The following is a 22,837-nucleotide window of genomic DNA, read 5'->3' on the forward strand; positions in this document are numbered from 1 at the left end:
ATAATCCTATATCACCCTTCACCATTAAAGCGAGTTGATAAATATATGAACTGTATAAGGTTAAAATTTTAAATAATATGAACAAGTCTTTACAGTGTGCAGTCTTAGGAACTCTTGCGATCAGTCTGATAGCTCTTTTTTGAAGAGTAAATATTTTTTAGCCTGACAGGAAGATCCCCAAACAATTAATCCATAGTTCATAATAGAAGAAAAATAAGCGTGATATGTCATTAATTGTGTTTCTAAATTTGTGGTATATCTAATTACACGAATAACAAATGTGGCAGAGACTAGTCATTTTGAAACATTTTTAATTTGTTGGTGCCAATTAAGATTTGAATCAAGAGCTATTCCAAGGTAGTCTACAGAGTTTTCAGTGTGAATAAGAGACGAGTTACAATTTACTGAAATATTTGAACTTAAACTAGAGGGTGAAAACTGTATTAATTGTGTCTTTGACATATTCATTGAAAGCCCATTTACTGAAAAACAGTTCTGAAGCGATTGAAGCTCTTTGGTGATAATGAGATGCATCGGCTCGTCGGTTATGCCTTTGCAGATGAGAGCAGTGTCATCTGCATATTGAAAAATACTCATTTTTGTACTATTGCAAATGTCATTAACGTAAATAATAAATAAGCAAGGGCCTAAAATTGATAAGAATAGCATGGTAATTTTAAATTTACACTATTTTGCGATTTTTGCCGTAACCAAAAATGCTTCAATGTACAAAATTATTTGTATTTTTGAGCTCTACAAAATGGTTTGGAAAGAAATTGCAAAACTTTATGTTTTCAGGGCAAAAAATGAGAAAACCCCATTTTTACCCCATAAAACCCTGTTCCCGTAGTTCGATCATGCTGGTTCGCGAACTCGTTTGAATAAATGTAGGTTTACACGTTTATACCAAATTTCATCAAAATCGGATCATTTTTGCTCGAGTTATCGCGCTAACAGACACATATATTTGTAGAAAACATTAAAAAACAAGATCAGCTTTTGAAATATGACTAGGTGGCGTTCGCAGAGGCATCCACAAAATTGAGCGGAGTCAAGGGTTCATATTATATTGTTTTTGTCATACTGCAGTAAAAACAGTCGTTTTTTTAATGCATGCGTTGCGGTTCTAAAGTAGCATTTTTACTCTTTAGGGAGTAAAAATCTTTTTTAGCCTCTATGGAGTAAAAATCTGCTGTTGTCAACTCAGTTTTAAATTTCTATTGTAAACAATTACATGTATCGAAATATGTACCTATCGATTCGTGCTTCGTAATCATTTTAACCTACAGTCTACAGTCTCTTCCCACAGCATTTTAGCATTGCAGATACATTAATCCATTCCCACACTCAACACTGCTCACCTTTACTAGCTACTTCCTTCACCACCCCCTACGTCGTGGACCTGTTTCCCTCTCTTCCCATAGCATTTTAGGATTGCAGATACATTAATGTAATTGCCAAAGACAGTTCCCACACTCTGCACTGCAAGCCTTACTACTTCCTTCACAATTTCCTACGTCATAGACCTGTTTCCTTCCCTTCTCATAGCATTTAAGTATTATATACATTTATCTAACTGCCCAAATGGTTCCCCCACTCTGCACTGTCAGCCTTTACTACCTCCATCACCACTTCCTACGTCGTGAGGCCTGTTTCCTTCCCTTCTCATAGCATTTTAGGATTGAAGATACATTAATCTAACTGCCATAGACGGTTCTCACACTATGCTCATAATTTACTACTTCCTAAGCCACTTCCTACATCGTGGACCTGTTTTCACCACTTTTCATAGCATTTTGGTATTTTAGATACGTTAATCTAATTGCCACAAACAGTCCCCACACTCCGGAGAGCTCGCATTTACTACTTCATTCACCACTTCTTACGTCACGGACCGGTTTACCTCCCTTCCCTTAGCATTATTGGATTGAAAATACCTTAATCTATTGGTCATAAACAGAACCCACACTCCGGACAACTCGCCTTTACTACTTCATTCACCAGTTCCTACGTCACGGACCTGTTTTCCTCCCTTCCCATAGCATTTTAGGTTTGTAGATACCTTAATCTAATCGTCACAAACAGTTTTCCCTTCACCACCTCCTACGTCGCGGACCTGTTTTCCTCCCTTCCTATAGCATTTTAGGATTGCAAATACCTTAATCCAATGGTCATAAACAGATCCCATACCCCGAACAGCTCGCCTTGACTACTTCCTTCACCACTTCCTACGTCGCGGACCCGTTTTCCTCCCTTCCCATATAATTTTAGGAATGCAGATACCTTAATCTAATCGTCATAAACAGTTCCCACACTCCGGACAGCTCGCCTTAACTACTTCCTTCACCACTTCCTACGTCGCGGACCCGTTTTCCGGCCTTCCCATAGAATTTTAGGAATGCAGATACCTAAATCTAATCGTCATAAACAGTTTCCACGCTCCAGACTGTTCACCTTTACTACTTCCTTCACCACTTCCTACGTCACGGACCTTAATCTAGTGTCGTCATTTGATTATATTTATGATCCATACTGTTTCTGTTCTAATATCTGTGGAGTAATGCTATTAGCTATTTCTTTATCTACTGCATTCAAAAGTCAACAGCTGATCATATGTTTTTGTTTATGTGTCTGCTTCCATTAGGATTACATTGAAACTTTGAGACCCAGTGGGGCGGATTCCTGAGAGACTTTTTTAACGCTATATAGATGTTGGCACTCACCGATATGGTCTTTATCACGATGCAAAATTTGAAAACGATTGATTCAGCCGTCTAGGAGGAGTTTGCGTATTACGAAATGCATAAGAGTCGACGTATAAGAGCTTCGCTCGCTCCGCTCAATAAGATACGGTATTTACAAAAAAATGTTGATTATATCGATCTGTTATGTACATCTTGAGTATTTCCATAATCTTTGAGTTGAATCTTTAAAAGTCATCAGAAATTAAGACTGTTAAAAATAACGCCTGTAATACTTAACAATAGCTTGAATTCGAGCAACAGGTACACTAGTATAACATTAATGCATGTGTGTTGCGCGATTATGTAGTATGGGGACATATTTTATGATGTGAACGAGTACTTATATTAATTAAGGGTAATGCTTTAATTAATTAAATAAAAGTTGAGCTCCCTTTATTTGCATTTGAGTTCTCAGTTAATCCAATATGTGTGGTAATTAATTGTATAACAAACGCATGAAAACAACATTAAACATTACTGTCTCCATTTGTACTTTTACATCAATAAAACAACAGTATATCCTAGAGGTTAAATACTTTTTTGTGCCAACGTAATCCATTGGTCGTCTGCTTAGTAACCGGTTTCGACACCCAAGGTGTCATTGTCAAGCCTAAGACGAATTGTTGCTCCTATACTAGGAGGTCGTCAAGAAGTCGTCAAAACATAAACACGGACCCAAACAAACATTTGAACAAACAAAACACTAATGATTATGGCACGGCTGCAGGTACAGGGTGTAGGTCAAGACCGACCGTCGCCGTGTCCTTCCCCTCCCCTCCTACCCCTCGTATTGTTATCAGCTCCATTGTCTTCTGATAATCTTTCTATGAATGAGGCAGCTTTGAAAATTATGGCTGACTCAAACGACGTTTTTTTGTTGAGAACGTGTTGAGGATTTTTGCCGGCGATGAAAATGTCAAACGCTTCAATTGTATCTAGAAAACGACTTCTATTTTTATAAAAAATGCAATACATCGATGGTTTTGTCAATATTTGAGACGTCGTGGTTATAATTAGTCAAATGATCTAAATACGGAATTGGGTTTGTGGATGGAAGATTTCGGTAGATGTTCCTTATATCTCGTTTAAAATTATCCGGAAGGCAACACCTCAAAAAATGAAGATAACAATGTTGAGCAAACATATTAAGTAATCATGATATTTTAGGTATGTTCTGCAATTGATTTGAGTTTGGTTAATATATACAAACCTCAATATTTAAAATGAGATCTAACAAACTCTAAAAATAAAACAAACATTGTCATACAGCAATAAATCATATAATGAACAAAACGGCTCATTTTAGACATATAAGTTTAAACAATTAAAATGGCCGCCATTTTGAAATTTTAAGTTGAATCAACACTTGTTGACACACAAGTTGTATTTTTTAACACGGGGCTCTTCTACCTTAACTTACATACCAAGTTTAATAACGATCGGTTGAAAAAGTCCAAAAATAAAAATGTTTATGTAAAAATACAAAATGGTGGATATCTAGTTAACGAAGCGATTTTGGAAAAAATGTACTCTTGATTTTCTTTTTTTGTTGACCCATAGAACCATTTCCCGGAGTTTGGCTGTTTACTTATGGGGCACCCTGTATATACAGTATAGTAGGATTTAAGTGTTTTATCGGTTTAAAAATTATTTATTTATAATTACGGTAACATGTATGGCAGTTATAATTTTATTATCACCAAAATGCATCTGTTTTGAAACAGCACGTTCCGGTAGCCAATGATAACTAGCAGAAGCTAACAAGAGTAGGTTTTTTCATTATGATTTATTGCTGTATGACAATGTTTGTCTAATTTTTAGAGGTTTTAAGCTGTTATTTTAAATTGAAGTTTGTATATCTTAACCAAACTCAAATCAATTAACTTACTGAAAATATCACGATTACTCAATATGTTTGCGCAACATATTAATTGTGCCTTTATTTATAGAGTACTCGTTCACATCATATCATATGTTCCCGTACCACATAATCGCGCAACACACATGCTAATATTATCATCGTGAGCTAGGCCTACATTAACGTAGGGTTTGACGAGCGCCAGCTTGTATTCATTGTCCAAGCAGTTGTAATGTAGTTTGTAGTGTAGCGTAGCAGTGTAGCAGTGTCAGTCACGTGCACACGTGGTCGGTGGGGAAGCGAGACAAAGAGAGAAGGAATGTACAAGTGAGAGCGATGCAGAGTAGGCCGCGGGGGGAGGGGGGAATGTGCGAGAGAGAGCGCAGATAGCCTACTATCGCGCGCCTACCGGCAGCTTACATCAACTACTTGCTCCCGAGACCTGGCTCACACTACTACCGGTCCATAAGCCTGGGATGTCTTCTGTAGGTATATATAGTCAATGATAGTGACTAAGGCCGACATATTCCTTAGATACAGCTGTTAATTAATAGCCAATATAGCCAATGGCAACTAAGGGACATGCAGTTTATAGTGGAATCCGAACCACATTTTTGCCTTGTAATTAATCAATTAGTCGAATTATCAGGATAGTAAAAATGGATAACATGTGTGATAAATTAAATGTAAATTCTCCTTGATATAAACATTCTGATACTGATTAAGGTATTTTTAATTTTATTTAAAAACTATTTACAAACCCTGTTATTGATATAATGATGTAGTGATGTAACTCTTTCATCAAACCATGACTGAAATACTTAACACACCCTTTTAAGGAACATAACCTATAATTTATTTACTACTCTATTTATGATTAATCTGTTTAATCATTGTACAGGTTGGTCCAAAAATAACTCATAAGAGGGGGGCCCAAAAAATAAGTTTGTAGGGAGGCCCGTAAAAATCTGTTACGCCACTGGGGGAGGCCCCAAAAAATTTGAAAATAAAAAAAATGTGGTTGTATTTGAATGCTATTGTGACAAACTTCTGATAATCCCTCATGGTCATGTAAACATCATCATCATCTCTCGCGATCACGGCAAAATTCTGACAATTTTCCGCGGTAGTGTACACATAATTATCGTCTTAAGACATAAGACATAAGATCGTGGCAAAATATGAAAATGTCCTGTGGTGTTGAGTAGATTATCATCGTTTACAAGGAATGAGGCAAAATTCAGATCTTTTCCCCCGATCGTGTGGACATTAACATTGTCTTGCACAAACGCGATAAAATTTTGATCATACTTCGCAGCCGTGAAGACATGATTATATCGTCTCCCGCAGTTGTGTGGACATAGTAATCGTCTCATGCGATTGCGGCAAAGTGGTAATTATCCCCGGAGTCCCGCGGTCGTGTGAAGATCACCATCGTCTTGCGCGAATGAGGCAAAATTCTGACCTTTTCCCGCGGTTGTGTGAAACATTATCAACGTCTTGCTTGATCGCTTCATAATTCTGATCATCCCTTATGGCCTTCTAGACATGATTATTGTATCTGCAGCGGTCCTGTAGACATCGTGATCGTCTCTTGCAATTATGGCAAAATGTTTATCATATTCTGCAGTCGTGTGGAGATCATCATCATCTTCCGCGATCGCAGCAATATTCTGATCATCCCTCGTGGCCGTGTGTAGACATTTTATTGTATCTTACGGTCACAGAAATGTCACAGTTGTCATGCGCGATCGCGTTTAAATTGATAATTCCAGGTAGAAATACACAATTCGCGCATAATTCCCAATAAAAAAAAAATTCATGCATAATTCCCGGTCTGTGGACACTCTGTTGTATATACAGGATGGCTGAAAAGTAACTTGCACCCCCTTTAACTTTTTTACTATTTGAGATATTTGAAATCGGTTTGCAGCAACTTGTTTGGATATGAAGGGCTACAATAATTATGGTCAGTTTTGAAAATGTTGCCCTTAGGGGTAGCGGAAGTAGGGGGTAGCTCAAAATTTTCAAATAGCAAGTATAGTCGAGTTTGGTATCATTTTGCAGGTCTTGACGAAACATAACAATTAACATAAAGCATTGCAGCTAAAAATGATTAAGACAATGGTCATTAAAGGTAATTTTGAACTGCCATTTTGTTTATTTATGGTCCAATTTGTATTTTCTTTATGTTAATTGTTATGATTTGTCTAGACCTGCAAAATGATACCAAACTCTATACTCTAGACTATACTTGCTATTTGAAAATTTTGAGCTACCCCCTACCCCCGCTACCCCCTAAGGGCAAAATTTTCAAAACTGACTATACTATTGTGGCCCTTCATATCCAAACAAGTTGCCGCAAACCGATTTCAAATATCTCAAATAGTAAAAAAGTTAAAGGGGGTGCAAGTTAATTTTCAGCAACCCTCATGGTTATATGGATTTGAAACGTTTTAGGGCGCCATTTTGTTATTAGTGGGCCGATTTTGGTTTTCTTTATGTCAATTGTTATGTTTCGTCAAGACCTGTAAAATGATACCAAACTCGACTATACTTGTCATTTGAAAATTTTGAGCTACCCCCTACCCCCACAACCCCTAAGGGCAAAATTTTCAAAATTTACCATAATTATTGTAGCCCCTCATTTCTAAGAAGTTTGCCGCAAACCAATTTCAAATATCTCAAAAGGGTCAAAAGTTAAGGGGGGGGGGGAGTGCAAATTACTTTTCAGCCACCCTGTATAATCTATTGCAAACGGGGCCTTTTTTCGTTTTGCCTAGGACGCTGACAGGGTCAAAATCGGCCCTGTGTGCCTGATAGATATCAAAACATGAAGACTGAGCCAGACATGCAAGTACATTGTCTACTTTGGTTTGTTTATCATGTTTTCAGATACCACTATGAAATTTTCAGATGTCATTTTCTGGTTGCCTCGTAAAATTACACAGCTTTAAGTTCCAAATTAATAGCAAGTTTAGGCCAATTTTTTTTTTATTACAAAAATTTGTACCTAATCACTTTTGCTCCTTAATAGGTTGTCTGTCTTGTCCTTCTTCTTAAACAAGTTGCATTTCTTTCAAGAAATCTATTTGGAGGCAATACCTTCTACAGTGATTAAAACAGTTGTAGAAGATTATGTTGTAGAACTAAAATTTTCAATCAATTAATGTGATGGCAAGACAACTTGAGGGATCCAGTATTAAAAAACAAAATTTAACTAACTTGTTTTGGTATAGTAAAGCTCCACCCATGACACCTTCCTTGTCTTGAAAACACTGTAGTATCTGCATAGCTTCCAAAAATACGCTACTGGCACTCTGAAAACAAACCATAAAATATGTCAAGTGGTATAAATACTCCTGATAAAACGTCAACAAAATATCTTGCAATAAGGTGTTGTCAGGACATGAATTATTATTCTTATATTTTAAGTGTAAAGTTAATAAAAATGTGTTTAAAGACAATTCTGACTAGGAGTTTTGAATGATAGCATTTTGAACATAAAGTAAAAATAAACTGTACATGTTGAATTTATTAATCTTTGTTTATGCATGAACTCTAAAATCTTACTCTTTGGTAAGAAATGCTAGTGTTTTGAAACTCTTGCCTGAAATGTGTTTGAAATATTTTAGCTTAAGAATTAACCTAATGTAAAAAAGAATAGTATGCTACATACCTTTGGTAAATTGAAAGTAGTAATGTTGCCAAAAATATTGCTAGAATATTGCAGAATTGGCAGATATGTTTCAAATATCTGGTTCAACTTTTCTGAAAACTCACTTTCTGCTTTTATTGATATAGTTTCAAAGTCTTTGTGATAAAACCTGAGTAGACGGAAAAGTGTGTTTATTCTTGTATCTAGGACAATGTCAGGGATGTTGCGGTCAGTTCCAACACACTGAAACATTAAGTTCCATGTTAACCTTTCAGGGGGTCAGCATTGGTTTTTAAAACGGGAGAGGGCGCACCTGGAGGTTACTTCCAGGTCAATAAAAGCAAACATTTATGAAGTAAAATTTGTATTTTAGTGCAAAAATTAAGTTTTATTTTTAATTTTAAACATCAAAAATGTGTTTAGTGAACTCTTAATTATAAAATAACTTAATTACATTTTATAAATATAAATATAAAATTAAACTACTATTCTATCTAATGTTCTAACATAAAAGTATATGAAGAAATCTTTTACAAGAATATATTCAAGAAGTTCATTTTAATTTTCACCACAATGTCCTATAATGCGGTTCTAGATAATAGCACTCACAATACCTGATGTTTTAAGTAAATTAATATAATGGGTATCTTAATACTAAATTACTCTGTACATACGTCGTTTGTGAATCTTCCTTTCAGCACTGGCTAAGAGTGTTGCAGTTTGAAATTTAACTTCTTCACTCATTGTTTAAAAACTATATATTTATTAAATAATGTCATGAATCGTAAAAAAATTATTATTTACACTCAATAATCAACGCACACACTACACTAGAGGTCGCACACGGAAGTTGCCTCAAGACTGTACGAGAATCGGCAGGGCGCACACGGAAGCTACTTCCAGCCTCTTACAAAACTGAACAAAACTAACAAATATAAAATAGTAGGGGTGAGTTTTGACCTTCACCCGATTCTAGGAATGAGGTGCGTGAGGTACAGTGACAATCACACTGCCGACACCACTCAAAATAATATAATCGTGTAAAATAAAACATCCCTGGAGGTTACTTCCGTGATGCGGCCTCTGGAAGGTTAAGAAGCAATCTTGATTAATTGGGGTGGAATGGTTGGAATTTCATCTGAGTAGATATTGGCTAAAAAGTGATCGTGTTCTAACCCAAAATGTTATTTCCTATGCCGCAATGGCACACAGTATTACAATGATCCAAGGAAAAAGTTAAGGCAACAAAAATAAAATGATATGTTCAAAAATATATAAATCTTTACATTTGTATACAAATAATGAACAAAAGATAACAGCTACAACGAAAGTTAACTGAACATGATTGTAGGAAATTTTATAACAAAGACAATAAAACTAATTGCAATTTAATATGTCGTTTAACAATCGAGAAAAACGTGATTTACGAAACCCTTACACTTTATATGTTTAGGGGGGCACAGGGGGGGAAGCAAGAGGGGTAGGGGCGGGGACTTTTGTCTAAACTCTTTTCTAAATGGTAGTAGTCGATGGGCAAAAAATCAGCTTTTTACTAATTTCCCCTCCCTAAAAACACAGGTTGACTTGACTAACTATTCTCGCGGATCCGCGCCGCGAGCGCTCTTGCGCCCGACGCCGCCTCCCGTTTTCGGACTGATTCTGTCAACTGGCTCCAATTAAAATACGTAAAACCTATATCAATTTAAAGATTAAGAAATACGCCAACTTTTTATATTAAACTTTTTTTTCTATCTCGTCTCATTTCAATACAAATCAACTTAACACACGAAGGTTGAAATTTAAAAGTGAAGAAATTTACATTTAAACTTAAATTACAAGAAAACTACTGAGTATATCGATTACACTCTTATAACGTTTTTTGTAGAGAATATTTTAAGGATTGAAATGGCGAAACAAAATTTATTCTATTGCTGTTTGTTTCTGAGATATTGATAAATTGATAAAAGATTACACAAATACACTTAAAAGGGTGTAGGGGGGAAAGCAAGAGGGGGAGGGGCGGGGACTTTTTAGAAAATGTTCCTTATATGATCTACTAACATCCATGAAAAAATCAGCCTTTCACTAATTACTTCCGACAAAGCACTATTTTGTCCCTTTATTGACTGGGCTAATAGGGAAATTCACTGAAAAATGGAATAGAAAGCCATAAAACTGGTTAAAACTGTAAAGGCTGGCCAGCACTATCTTATCACTGTAACTGACTAAATAAAAGTGACTGAATCATAATGTGTCTTCATATCTCCAGTGCCACCTGTATTTCAGTTTGTTTTGTTCTTCTTATTTAATACTTGTTTGATTTGTAGCTTGTCAATATATGTATCAAAGAATGGAAAGAAGTCTGATAATTTAAAATGTTAAATGGGTCGAGTTTTTTAGCTTTGTAGATGGTGAATTCTTCTTTAACATCAAGCTTAAAACTTTTGGGTAATACTTCATTTATTTCCATGTTCTTATCCATAGATGTGTAGTTGTTTGATTCCGATATTAAATGTTCGGTATAACTGGATTGCTGATTTTGTGATCTTTTAGGTATATGTTCTTAAAATCTTTGTTTCTTCCAGTTTGGCCGATGTAGTACTTTGGACAGTTGTTACAGTTAATTCTATAGATGCCTGATTTTTCATAGTTGTTTGTGGCGACAGGTTTGGCTACAAATCCCAAAATTGATGTTTGGCGATCCCACGGATTATAAAATTTTAACGATGATCCAAACAAATGGCCCGAAAATAAACATATTTGTATTATTATTTCAATGCAACTGTCAAAAAACGTTTAAATACATGTGACATCATTCTTTTATGTTTTTCCATCTATTCTACTATCCAAGGACGATCCTATTGTTTGACATTCTGCGATCTAATGACAAGCATGTCGCAACCAGAGAGCGCATAATATTTGCAACTCGCAACAATGCTGGTCAACAGCTGAGATGTAAAATATTATCATGAGCTTGTTATTGAACTTTATGGTAGATATTTTCAATATTGATTGATCATCTGTATGGAAATGATTGTTACTTAAATTTAAGGAAAGTCTACCCAGAGAAATTGGCTTTACTACTTAATTAAACACGGTAAAATTGAAAATGGAGATGATTTCCACATATAACAAATAAGTTATGGTATATAATTTTATATGTGACTGAATTAGAGTTCCAAATTTATAGTTTTATTTTAAGATTATTGTTTTATTTAGACACTAGCTGTGTGCCCGTTCTACGCACGGGGATCTTATAGTAGTCAGTTGAATGTGACAAAAATGACAAAATGCGTTGGGTTTTTGGACATTTGTAACTTTATTTCTCAAGTAGGCAGGCCATGGATTCCATGAAAAAGTACAGGTATCAAGGATCGTCATCGAAAAGGTTGTTATGAATAAATAGGTAGACGTACGTACCCAAGAGATGGGCTATGGGCCTATTGGCTGTATGGTCCAGCGATTGCATCACACGGTGAGTAGAAACAGAGAGTGACACATTGGAAAAGCGAGTTTAGCATCATCCGTATACCTCTATTACTTACAATCACCCACTGCAGTTGTGATTTTTTTACTTTACACTTTACACAATCGCCATTGAAGCGCCGTCAGTGAGTGGAAACCTTGTTTGTAATCTATTGTCAACGATCATTATAAGTGTCCCAGTCCTATACAACACTGATTCAAGGGGTTCTTTCTGGTTATCAAAACTCAAGAACAATTTCATACACAAATAATCTCCTAGTTATTTAATTTCATTTACACTATAATATTGCACTTGCGATTAATTAAACCAGTTATGTAAGAAAAACGTTTTTAATGTCACTTTGTTTGGGATTTGCTTTCAAAACGTAATCGGAAATGATTGCGGTATTTGTAAACAACATTTGTAAACATATCAGTGACAGCTAGAAAAAATAATCTTGATCCGAACAGCTGTTCGTTATTTCATAGATGATTATGTGATAAAAATTGACCGAAAACTTGGCAAAAATCGCACAAAACCGCATTTTTGAACGTCTGTAATTTTATTTACAAAGTAGTGAGGCCATGTTTTAATGGCTAAAGACACTCTCCCCAATCCAGTGAATACATTAAAATTACTTGGATCTTGATAGGTACTCTCGTTTTCATGGAGAAGATTGCATAAAATGCCATCTTGAGTGTTACAGAAAGACAGACAGGCAGACAGACAGAAATAGATATAAGACTTGTTTCTGCTTCTTTAATGTATAAAACGTAAAAATAACCTAAAAACATATAATTCTGAGCAATGTACAGACAAAACTCTAATTTTATTTATATAGATATTATTTATGTGATTCAGTATAAAAACTCACCTCTTCACACTTGTTTAATATGCTCTAGACTGAAGAGCATAAAGTAAAGGCTATTACTTTTTTGTCTCACAAACCCTTAAATTCAGCCTTTGAAACTACATTATACAGCAGAAAACCATATCTTAGAGTACTCGGGAGTGTTTATTTGCATTTTCAACTAACTATTTTGCCATTTTAGCAAATTTGCCATATAGGGAATAAGCTTTTACCGTAGGTCTCATCGTAAGACCTAGACCCGGGGCCGATTAATTTTTTTTGTTTTGAGGTCCCCAGAGGCCAATAACACCATCGGTTCAAATTCACATATACGAGGGCTATCCAGAAAGTAAAGAACGTTTCGTTATGACGCTACTCTGCGCGCAATGATCTTATACATTTTGGTGAGTTCACACTTGTTGTAAAAGGAAATAAATTGTGTTAATTGTGTAAATAGACTTAAATTGTGTAGAATGATAAAGAGAAAGGTGTATTAGGCACAAGTTTTACTTAATACAAAACACAACATAACTTTTCACAAAACAACATCTGGTATCCATGACAACTAACTTATACAGAACACATGTGATACCAAAATGAACTATTCTCACAAATCATATTTCAACACCCTCCTTATTTGTGGAATCCCTGGAACTTAATGCAGTCTCTGAATTTTTCACTGTCAAGTGCCTTTGTTAAAGAATCAGCAACCATCTCTTTAGTAGGAACGTAAATTAAGGAAAGCTGTTTGGCTTGATGTTGTTCAGATAGGTTTTTGTTTCCCTTAACTGTGAACAATAATTAAATCCTTCAATGAAAGTTTTAGTAAAGGGGTTTTAGATGTAATCATATTCTTAAAAAATCACTTGACTTTTATGGAAACAGATTAATGTCCTTGACGTACCAGTTTCATTTAGCCTTAGATGGGTTTCCTCTGCAATTATCACATAGTCAGTAAAATTTAATGTTTGTATCACGCCTTTCCTTTAATTGCAGCTTAAATATTATCCAGCTGATCATAATGTAAACAAATATTTTCTTCATAAGGATAACATGAGAACTTTAAAAGCCACCTGGGCAGAGCCCGAGGGACTTTTTGAAAATTAATTAAGGTCAGTTTGCAAATCTACGTGACACGCTCTTTCAAATGAGACATGAATGGTCACATTCGGTAGAGAAATGGTGGGGGCAAAAACTTGAAAACAGGACAATTGCTGTCCCCAGCTAATTATCTCTCTTCTGTCATGTATTTCTTACTTCTAATGGTTTTAAATAATTTATCATACTTTACTTTATATAAAAATGTGTAATTTGTATTTGTTTTTGTTGTATTTAATAAAGAAAAGTGTGTTTAAAAAGTTCATGTTGTCTACATTTAATGAAAACACCCTGTCCCCAAGATTAGAAGTTGGATACAATAACCCTACCTCTTCAGTAGTATTAAGACGATATTGTTGTAATATTTGGTTTTAAATTGATGAATAATGTTAAAAGATTATAAAAATACATCAAACGGACTTTTTAATTAAATATAACGGCAATAGCGGGCGTTAAAAGTCGCGTCCCCAGACGGGAACGTAATGCTGGGTTCGAGGGTTGGGACCGGTTCTCGTCGGGTCATTGAACCTTCTCGACTTCGGGTGGAACAAGACTTCGCCCTCTCTCAGTTCCTTGTTAGATGTGGGTGTGGTAGGTCAGACGCGATGTGACTCCAGGCTTTGCAGGTTAACAGGTAAGTCGTTTTTTAAAACCTGTTTTGTTAGCGTTAAGTTTTTGCGTAATGCTCGGTACCCTTGATAACTGTGACAATAAGGTGAATAAGTTATTGAAAACTAAGAAAATATAAGTAAAACAAATATTAAATCAAACATAATAGCTTGCGAAGGGAACTATGCCACCATGTTTCGTTTTAGTCAATGACGAGAGTAAAAATGCTAATATCGGTCACGCTAATGTCGGTCACAAAATCTGAGGATCTGAGGTGTGACCAGCATTACTTTTCGTACATTTTGTGACCCAAATTACTTCTCTTATGAGTTTTCAATGTCGAGAATTTTTTTTTTCCAGTAACCCACGATATGATTGGTGATTGCTTATATTTATTTTCTTTACGATAAATATTCCGATTGTGGAGACTATATGACAATCTGGGCGGCCAGAGTTTGGCTGCGAGATTAGCGAGAAAATTACGAACCTCGCTCAGTCTGATGTGACCTATCATTAGCAGACGATAAAATCAAAAGGTAACACAGCGTTACTAATATTATGCATTACTGTAATTAACAAATTGCTGACACCTCTGTTGTGATGTTAGTTAATGGATCCAGCTGAAAATTTGTAAAACGTATTTGAATCAACAAACGGAAGTAGTTTTAAAGTTTTTTTTTAAGTTCCACTGAATGAAACAACGTTGGAATTCAACGATTCCCAGTCCTAAAAATTGCCATTTTCTGACTTTGTTAATAAAATTAAACAAAGTCAGTGGGTATTTAAATGCCAATAATTTCCAATCTAAAACGTATACTAAGCTTCCTGTTTAGTTAATTCAATATTTAACACAGATTTTTACATTTTCGGTTTTATTTTTTTTATAAATTAACTACAGTAATAACAACTAGTTGGCTGGGTGTAGGCATCTAGTAATAGCCTACACGACATATGATACAGTGGAGCCCCGAAAGTCTGAAACTCGGTAATCCGAAAATCCATTTAATCTGAAACTATAATGTTGATGCTGTTCATCAGGAAATGGAAAGAGCGGGATTGTTTTACCGATCGCGGGAAAGAGTGTGCGTAACTTTCCAAATCTTCTTCTTTTACTTATATATTAAAAGCTGAACGGGGGATTGATATTGAGTATTTTGCACATCCCGTTAACGGACACCCCTAAACCCTATACTTGAATTGAGGCTCTTGACGAGAAAACGCAAGGAAAAATTAAAAAACGTGACATTTCTTAAATTTTAATGCAGTTTCTTGGACTTCAAAAATTACACTTTTTCAATTCTTCCACTTCGAACGCGTTTTGTAAGAAACCTATAAGATATGACGAAAAAAGTTAAATACGAAAGTTGTAGAAAATTTAATTCCACACTGACGATTTTTCGACAGATTTAAGATTCGGCAAAACATTTAGCCACGCTTTATAAAAAAATATTGGTCCATGGATTTTTAATGAGCTATAGAGACGGGGTGATATACTCATTAACCGTTTCACATTTCATGATATTGGTTTTCTTATTTAGTTCTTTTAAGAAAAGAATAATTCTTTTCTTAATTTTTAGGTAAATCTTTGCTTACTCAAGGTTATTTTTTCTCATTTTTGGCTTTTTTCCAACCTCAATTTGTAATGTACGATATGGCCGAGTATCGCAATACGGCGATACGATAAGGATCGAAGGTGTGTATCGTATCGTCCGTATCGTATCGCCCCTAAATATCGAAAACGATACGTATCGCATTGTATCGACCAAAGTAGTAAAAAATAAAATAACAGGCAACTAAATACTGTAAAAATTATCCTGGTTCTAATTACTTTAAATATCGGCCCTCTATGTGCCGATACGTGATCTAATATAGTTTTTGGCGATACGATATGTATAGTTTTCAAAATATCGTATCGAAATATCGTATCGTCTCTTGTGTATCGCGATATCCCGATACGATACGTATCGCACATCACTAACCTCAATAACTGTTACAAGCACAGCGCAGGTAAACGACGGAACTTCGCAAAAAATTAAACAGCCGTGAATTTTGGTTACGCTTATTTCCCGATCGCGGATAAACGACTGGAATAACGTTGCTATGGAAGCGAACGACCGTGAAATGCAATCTCGCGTATTTACCGATCGCGGTTTGACGGCGGGATTCTTATGCAATTATTACACTTTGTATTCCGTAATTTCGGATTATTAGGGCTCCACTGTTTAGGGCATTTTTGATTGATTTCCCACTTCCTTACTTCCTAAATAGTAAGAAAATAAATAACATTTTCTCACGGCGGTCGCACTTCCCCCCTTACCCTACAGTAGGGGCCACGTAAGGAGAGAAAAGGTTCAGCAGGTAGCTGAGCTGTCCGCTGGCCCTAATCCTATGTTTTCAAAACATCGCTATTGTTGCGAAGCCGGGGGCCAAAGCCCCCCCGGATTCCAGCGGTCATTGTCTAACAGATCACCATCCCCAAAACCACGCAGAGCCTATGATGACTAAGACAGGCCTGCATATTTCCCCATGGGCAATGACCGCTGGAATCCGGGGGTAGGCTGCCCCCGGCTTCGCAACAATAGCGATGTTTTGAAAATATAGGATTAGGGCCAGCGGACGGCCCAGCTACCTGCCGAACCTTTTCTCTCCTTACGTGGCCCCTACTGTACTACCCTACTCCCTTCCCCCCGCACTTCTCCCCTATCTACTTTCCCCTAGGTCCATTTTTCCATAGTTTTAGAGATACCTACCCCCAACTACCCGACTCGCCCCTCCCCCTCCCCCCTCTCCCTACTTCCCCCCTATCTAATTTTCCGTTGGTCTCCTCTTTGGAGTTTTATAGCGGTCGTTTTATATGTTCTTATGTTTTGGTTACAGAAACAAAAACGACAACAAAAATGGACAATAATAGTTTTCAAGAACACTCAGATCCAAAGTACTTAGACCCAGGACACTCTAATTTAATTACAGAAAACACAGAAGTAATTCTTTCCGAGGATGTTAACTTGCAAAACAATATCGAAGGAATTAGTTCATTTAATACAGAAAACTCATTGAATTTAATTGTAGAAACAGATAATGGATTAATTTTGTCAGACACCATTTTGCAAAACTTTAACTATGATACTGAGTTGATGCAGAATTCCTTAATTGAAGGCCTCATTCCCAACTCAAATTCTACTGTGATTCGAAATCAAGATGTAACTTACTGTATTTTGGATGTTGATGAAAGTTTATCTAACTGTAATTTAGATTTAAGTATTGAAAATACAGGAATTTCAGACATTGATACCGGTAACGAAAAACTTGCACATTTAATTTTAGATTCAGCTCAAGATACAGAAATAGCAAATGACCAAAAAGATAATGAACTTGAGTTCAAAGCAAAATTAAAGAAAGAGAGCCAAGAGGCTTACAAAAGAAGATTAAAGGTAGAGGCTGAGAAACGTGAAAAAAAGAGAAAGAGACAGAGAATACCAAAAAAAAAGATACCAGAAACTGAAGGAATTAAAAAACAAAACCCAAGGAAAGGAAAAATCTCAGGAAATAACTAGTTCATTGCATTCAGAATCCAACCAGGATTCTTTTGGACTGCCAGATACTGTTGACCTATTCAGTGAAGAAGATAATAGGCCTAATGATATTTTTCCTGAAGACCATAGTTACTTTCAAAGCTGTGATAGTAGCCCTAGTGTAAATAAACCTAACTCGTGTAATAAACGTAAAATACAAACTGATGATGAGACTGACTTAGTTCCTAGTCCTAAAGTTCCTAAGATAACTAAGCGCTTAAAAGAGAGTAAGATAGATTGTAGCACTCCTACAGTTAAACTAGTTCCTAAGACTGATGAAAGCCCTAGTTTGAGTAAATTAGAAACAATCAGAATGAAGGCAAGAGAGAGGCAACGGAAAAGAAGAAGTTTAATGACGGAAGAACAGCTGGAGTTGAAGAGAGCCAAATTCAAATTCAAATTCAAATTCTTTATTTACTCATCACATCTTATAATGCACAAGGTACAAAAGATTGGAGTGTCGTCAGAATATAAGCTAAAACTAAAAATAATAAAGTTAACATAAGTAAAATATCTCATATAACTAGAAAAGACCTTATCATTCAGCGTATCATTTTAAAAAGTATCCTTAAAAAACTCTTCTACAGTGTAGTATGGTTTTTGTAAGAGAAGTTTATGTACAGATGTAAGGGCTAAGTTTTTGGAATTATTTTTTTGTAAAATGCTGTACAATTTATTATAAACTTTTACTGCCATGTATTTTGGAGAGTTTTCATAGAATGAAAGCCTATGCCGAGGAAATTTCAATTTGTTCTGATGTCGTGTTGGATAGGTATGGTTGAATTTACAGTCATCAAAAATTTTAAACAATTTCAACTATGTAAAGATTTGTAAGTGTTAAGATACCAATATCTTTAAATAAAGATCTGCAGCTTTTTCTTCTTTTAACTCGAGCCATAGTCCTCACTATTGATTTTTGAGCGTTAAAAAGGATTTTAGTTTGGGGCTGACATCCCCAAAGTACTATTCCATACCTAATTATTGATTCGATGTAGGCGTGGTATACCATTTTACATACATCCATTGATGTTGTATTACTAATTACACTGAGTGCAAACCTAAACGAATTCAACTTTTTGGACAGATATTGAATATGATTTTCCCATTTTAGTTTATAATCAAAGTGTATTCCTAGAACCTTGTGGGTATTGACTGATTTTAGCTCTCCACAAGATAAATTCTCCAACTTGTTTTTCTCACCATTTCTAATTTTAAAGTGCATTAAGTGGGTTTTAGAATCATTCATTACCATTTTTGAAAAACCATTTTTTTAGTTCATCCACAGTTGTTTTAATTGATTTTTCTAATTGCTGAAAATCATTGTTTTTTACCACGACATTAGTATCATCAGCATACAAAAATAAACTACCACTTATATTAGAATCAAGGTCATTAATGAAAATCAGAAATAGCAATGGTCCCATAATAGAACCTTGAGGTACACCATAATGGACCCTATCCCATCTAGACGGAAACCGTTTGTTTTGTTTGTAAACTACTGTGCGCTGTTTTCTATTTAGTAAGTAGTTTGAGAGAAGACCTAAGACCTTTTCTCTTATACCAATGTTTTTTAGTTTGTAGATTAAAAGTTGATGGTCAACACAATCAAAAGCCCTGGACAGACAATACCTAAGCGTTCATGTTTAAATTGGCGCTTCAAATTTAATTACATATAAAGGATACAAAAAAGCTTACCAAAAGACTGAGCGGAAACCTTCTGCTAGAAGACTGAGTAGCATAACTGTTCATATGGTAAAAAAGTTTTATCTACAAGACAATGTATCTAAAATGTTACCTGGTAAAAAGGACTTCAAATCAAACAACAAAATAAGAAAACAAAAAAGACTTCTAATGGGCACCTACAATGAACTACTACAAAAGTTCAATAAAGAACACCCGACCCACAAAATAAAGAGTGTCGACACCTTCCGTAGGTTAAAGCCCTTTTGGGTAGTACCTTCAAAACTAGAACATAGAAATACATGCGCTTGCATCATTTGCAGTAACGTCAAGTTAATGATGGATAAAGTCATTACTTTAAAAGTTACCAATCTCAAATTAGGGGAATTGGTAGAAAGATCTGTTTGTAAGAGCAATTCAAAAACATGTATGGTTAACAAGTGCCAAAGGTGTGATGACAAATTAAAGGCCATCCTTGGAATAAATTAAATTAAGCGGATGAAGTCATGAATGATGAAGTCGTAACTTACTTTCAGTGGTTGAAATCGAACAAAACCATTGCTGATGGCAAAACTATAAAAGTTGTCACAAAAGCTAAGCAGACTTGCTCTAAGAAAGATTTTCTTGAAATATTCTATAGAAAAATGCTATTGTACAGAGAACACGTGTTTAAAATCAAGCACCAATTCTCAGAATTAAAAGCTTTAAAAGAGAACCTGAAAGAAAAAGAGGCCCTAGTCCACATGGACTTCTCCGAAAATTACGTTTGCAAGGGCTACACTGAACCACAGAGCATGCACTTTGGTGGTTCAAAAAATCAGTTGTCTCTCCACACTGTTGTCATATACAGGAAGGATTGTGTAAAGTCAATATGTACAGTATCAACCAACACTGACCACAGAGCATACGCCGTATGGGCTCATTTGAGACCAATATTTGACCAATTACAAGAATTAGAAATCTTACATCTGCAGTCTGATGGGCCTTCCTCCCAATATAAAAACAGATTCAACATGTACTTTATAACAAAAGTTAAAGACTACCTGCCGAACCTAAAGCACCTGACATGGAATTTTTCCATCAGTGGCCACGGAAAAGGGGCATCAGATGGCGTAGGTGGGACAGTGAAGAGGTCAGCTGATCTTCGAGTAAAGAATGGCAGTGACATTTTTGACGTGGAAACATTCATAACAGAAGTCAGAGAAGCAACCAAAAAAATTGATATAATCGAAATTAAGTCAGAAGAAATTTTAAATGAAAAAGAAAATCTTAAATCTTTATCTTTGGAAGCAATCCCATCTTGTTCTAAAGTCCATCAAGTGACTTGGTCCTCAAAACATGACAACCTGATCCATTTGAGAGAACTGTCTTGCTTTTCCTGCAAATATGACAGCTGTTGTCAGCACCACGGACTTCAACAGGAGACACACTCATTTAAAACTGAAAAACCCAGTATCCTTTTCAAACTTATTTAATTACTTAATATAAAATTAATTGCATATACTGTATTGTAACAATGTCAGACAGTAAATATTAGGATAAATCATGATTCAATGTATACAATCTAATTTGTCTATTTCAGTTTATATGCGCTACCCACTGTTAAATATGGATTCACATTTTAACATTACTACAGACAGAGTTCATAACATTATCTAGAAGAAAATCAATTAAAATAAAATGGCAATTTCTTAAATGTAAAGAACATACTACTGTATTGTTTTTGCCCAAACTATTTTATCAGCATATAATTTTTTACATTTTTCAACTAACAAGTTTTAAAACCTATCTTTACATTTTCCTTAACAGATTTTTCCAGGTAAAACTTCAAAAGGTAAAAAGCAAAACAAAGGTGAAAATCAGGTGTTGACAACTGTAGACCCACAACAGGATATGATGCCAGTTTTTAATGACCCTAAAGAAAATGATTGGCTGCTTGTTAAATTTAAAGGAAGGAGGAGCGATCAATACTATGTTTGTGTGGTGGAAAACGTCACTGAAGATGGCCTGCAAGTACACTGTGCCAGAAACATGGGTAACAACTTGACATTCAAATGGGCAGTGCCTAATGACAAGTGTATTATAGACTACGACCAAATTCAAAAAAAATTGCCCTCTCCAACCTTTAACTATAAAAATGATAGAATGGTTTCATTTCAATTTCCAGTTAACGTCTCAGACTCAGTTACCATCAACTAATTTAAATTACAAAAGCAGTATAATTGGCTTACCTTAGGAAAATATAAGAAATGCTTTTTTAGTATTAATTTCTCTTTATGGACACTAATTTGACCTTACCTCCTTGGCCACTCAAATCCAAATTTTGTTCTAAAAAATTTGTTTTTATGATTTTTGCCAATTTCCAGGTTTCTGAGTTATAAAGGACTGGTTGAATTATAGTTTTATAAATTATAATTTATTTTTTTTACAGTTAGTTGCTGCAATTGGTCTCATTTCTATTCCAATTAAAGATCTCAAAAAATTCAGTTAAGAAGTCATAATACCTTACAGTCGGAAGTACCCAAATTTAAAGAGGCAACCTTTGAGGATCAATAATTATAATTTTGAAAAAGTAGCCCAATTTCAATACCTATAATTTCTAATTTTAAGGCCAATCTTATTTGCTTCCTTTAATCTCAGTGACCTTACCTACGTCCTCTTTTGATTCTGGAATATTCAACACACACATCTCAGTCAAATCTATCTGTTTGTCGGGTATGCCAATTTTCTGCATTGTTTCCCAGAGTGTGGGTCTTATTATGATATCAAAAGCTTTTACAAAATCAATGAACAGGATGTAACATTCTTTATTATACTCCCAATACTTTGATATTATCTATCTTATCACATAAATGTGGTCTGTTGTTGAGCATCAGAGCAATAGAGGTTATAAAATATTTCATAATTTATGAAACATTTCATAATTTATTGAAGACCATCAACCCGGTTTCATCAAAGGATGTCATTGGTCATAAATAATTATGACTTGATTTATGATTGAAATCCTATGACTATGAGCATTTACCATGCATTTAGGTTCACTTATTTAAGTTTAAGCTTACACATTTAGTGTGTTATTTTCTTTATGTACTCATGTTTAACTGCACTTATTAATTTGCAATGACAATGTGTTACCACATATGTGTTACCTTTTTACTTTGAACTTTTGTTCTAAGTGCAATTTGATCATAAGTTAGTATAGTTACCGTACATTTCTCTGTTGTACACTGATTTTAGGTTTACTTAATTCAGTTTTCTGTTATAGTACTCTATGTCTAAATGTACTTTATTTATTTGCAATG

At 35.2% G+C, this 22,837-nt stretch overlaps 1 protein-coding gene across 2 annotated transcripts in view; it reads right to left on the reverse strand.

The window, feature by feature from the left end:
* Nucleotides 1-22,837, reverse strand: part of LOC129004958 (uncharacterized) — a 120,112-nt gene that overhangs the window by 84,877 nt on the left and 12,398 nt on the right. For both annotated transcript variants that reach the window (XM_054433684.1, XM_054433686.1), the window contains exons 3-4: nt 8,282-8,503; nt 7,828-7,922 (exon numbers count right to left, since the gene is read on the reverse strand). In XM_054433684.1, coding sequence (XP_054289659.1) covers nt 7,828-7,922; nt 8,282-8,503 — 317 coding nt within the window. The remainder of the gene's footprint in view (nt 1-7,827; nt 7,923-8,281; nt 8,504-22,837) is intronic.

The sequence above is a fragment of the Macrosteles quadrilineatus genome, unplaced genomic scaffold (genome assembly GCF_028750875.1).
Source record: "Macrosteles quadrilineatus isolate MER2022 unplaced genomic scaffold, UCM_ALF_1.0 Scaffold_13__1_contigs__length_4303367, whole genome shotgun sequence".
In the NCBI taxonomy this organism is placed as follows: domain Eukaryota; kingdom Metazoa; phylum Arthropoda; class Insecta; order Hemiptera; family Cicadellidae; genus Macrosteles; species Macrosteles quadrilineatus.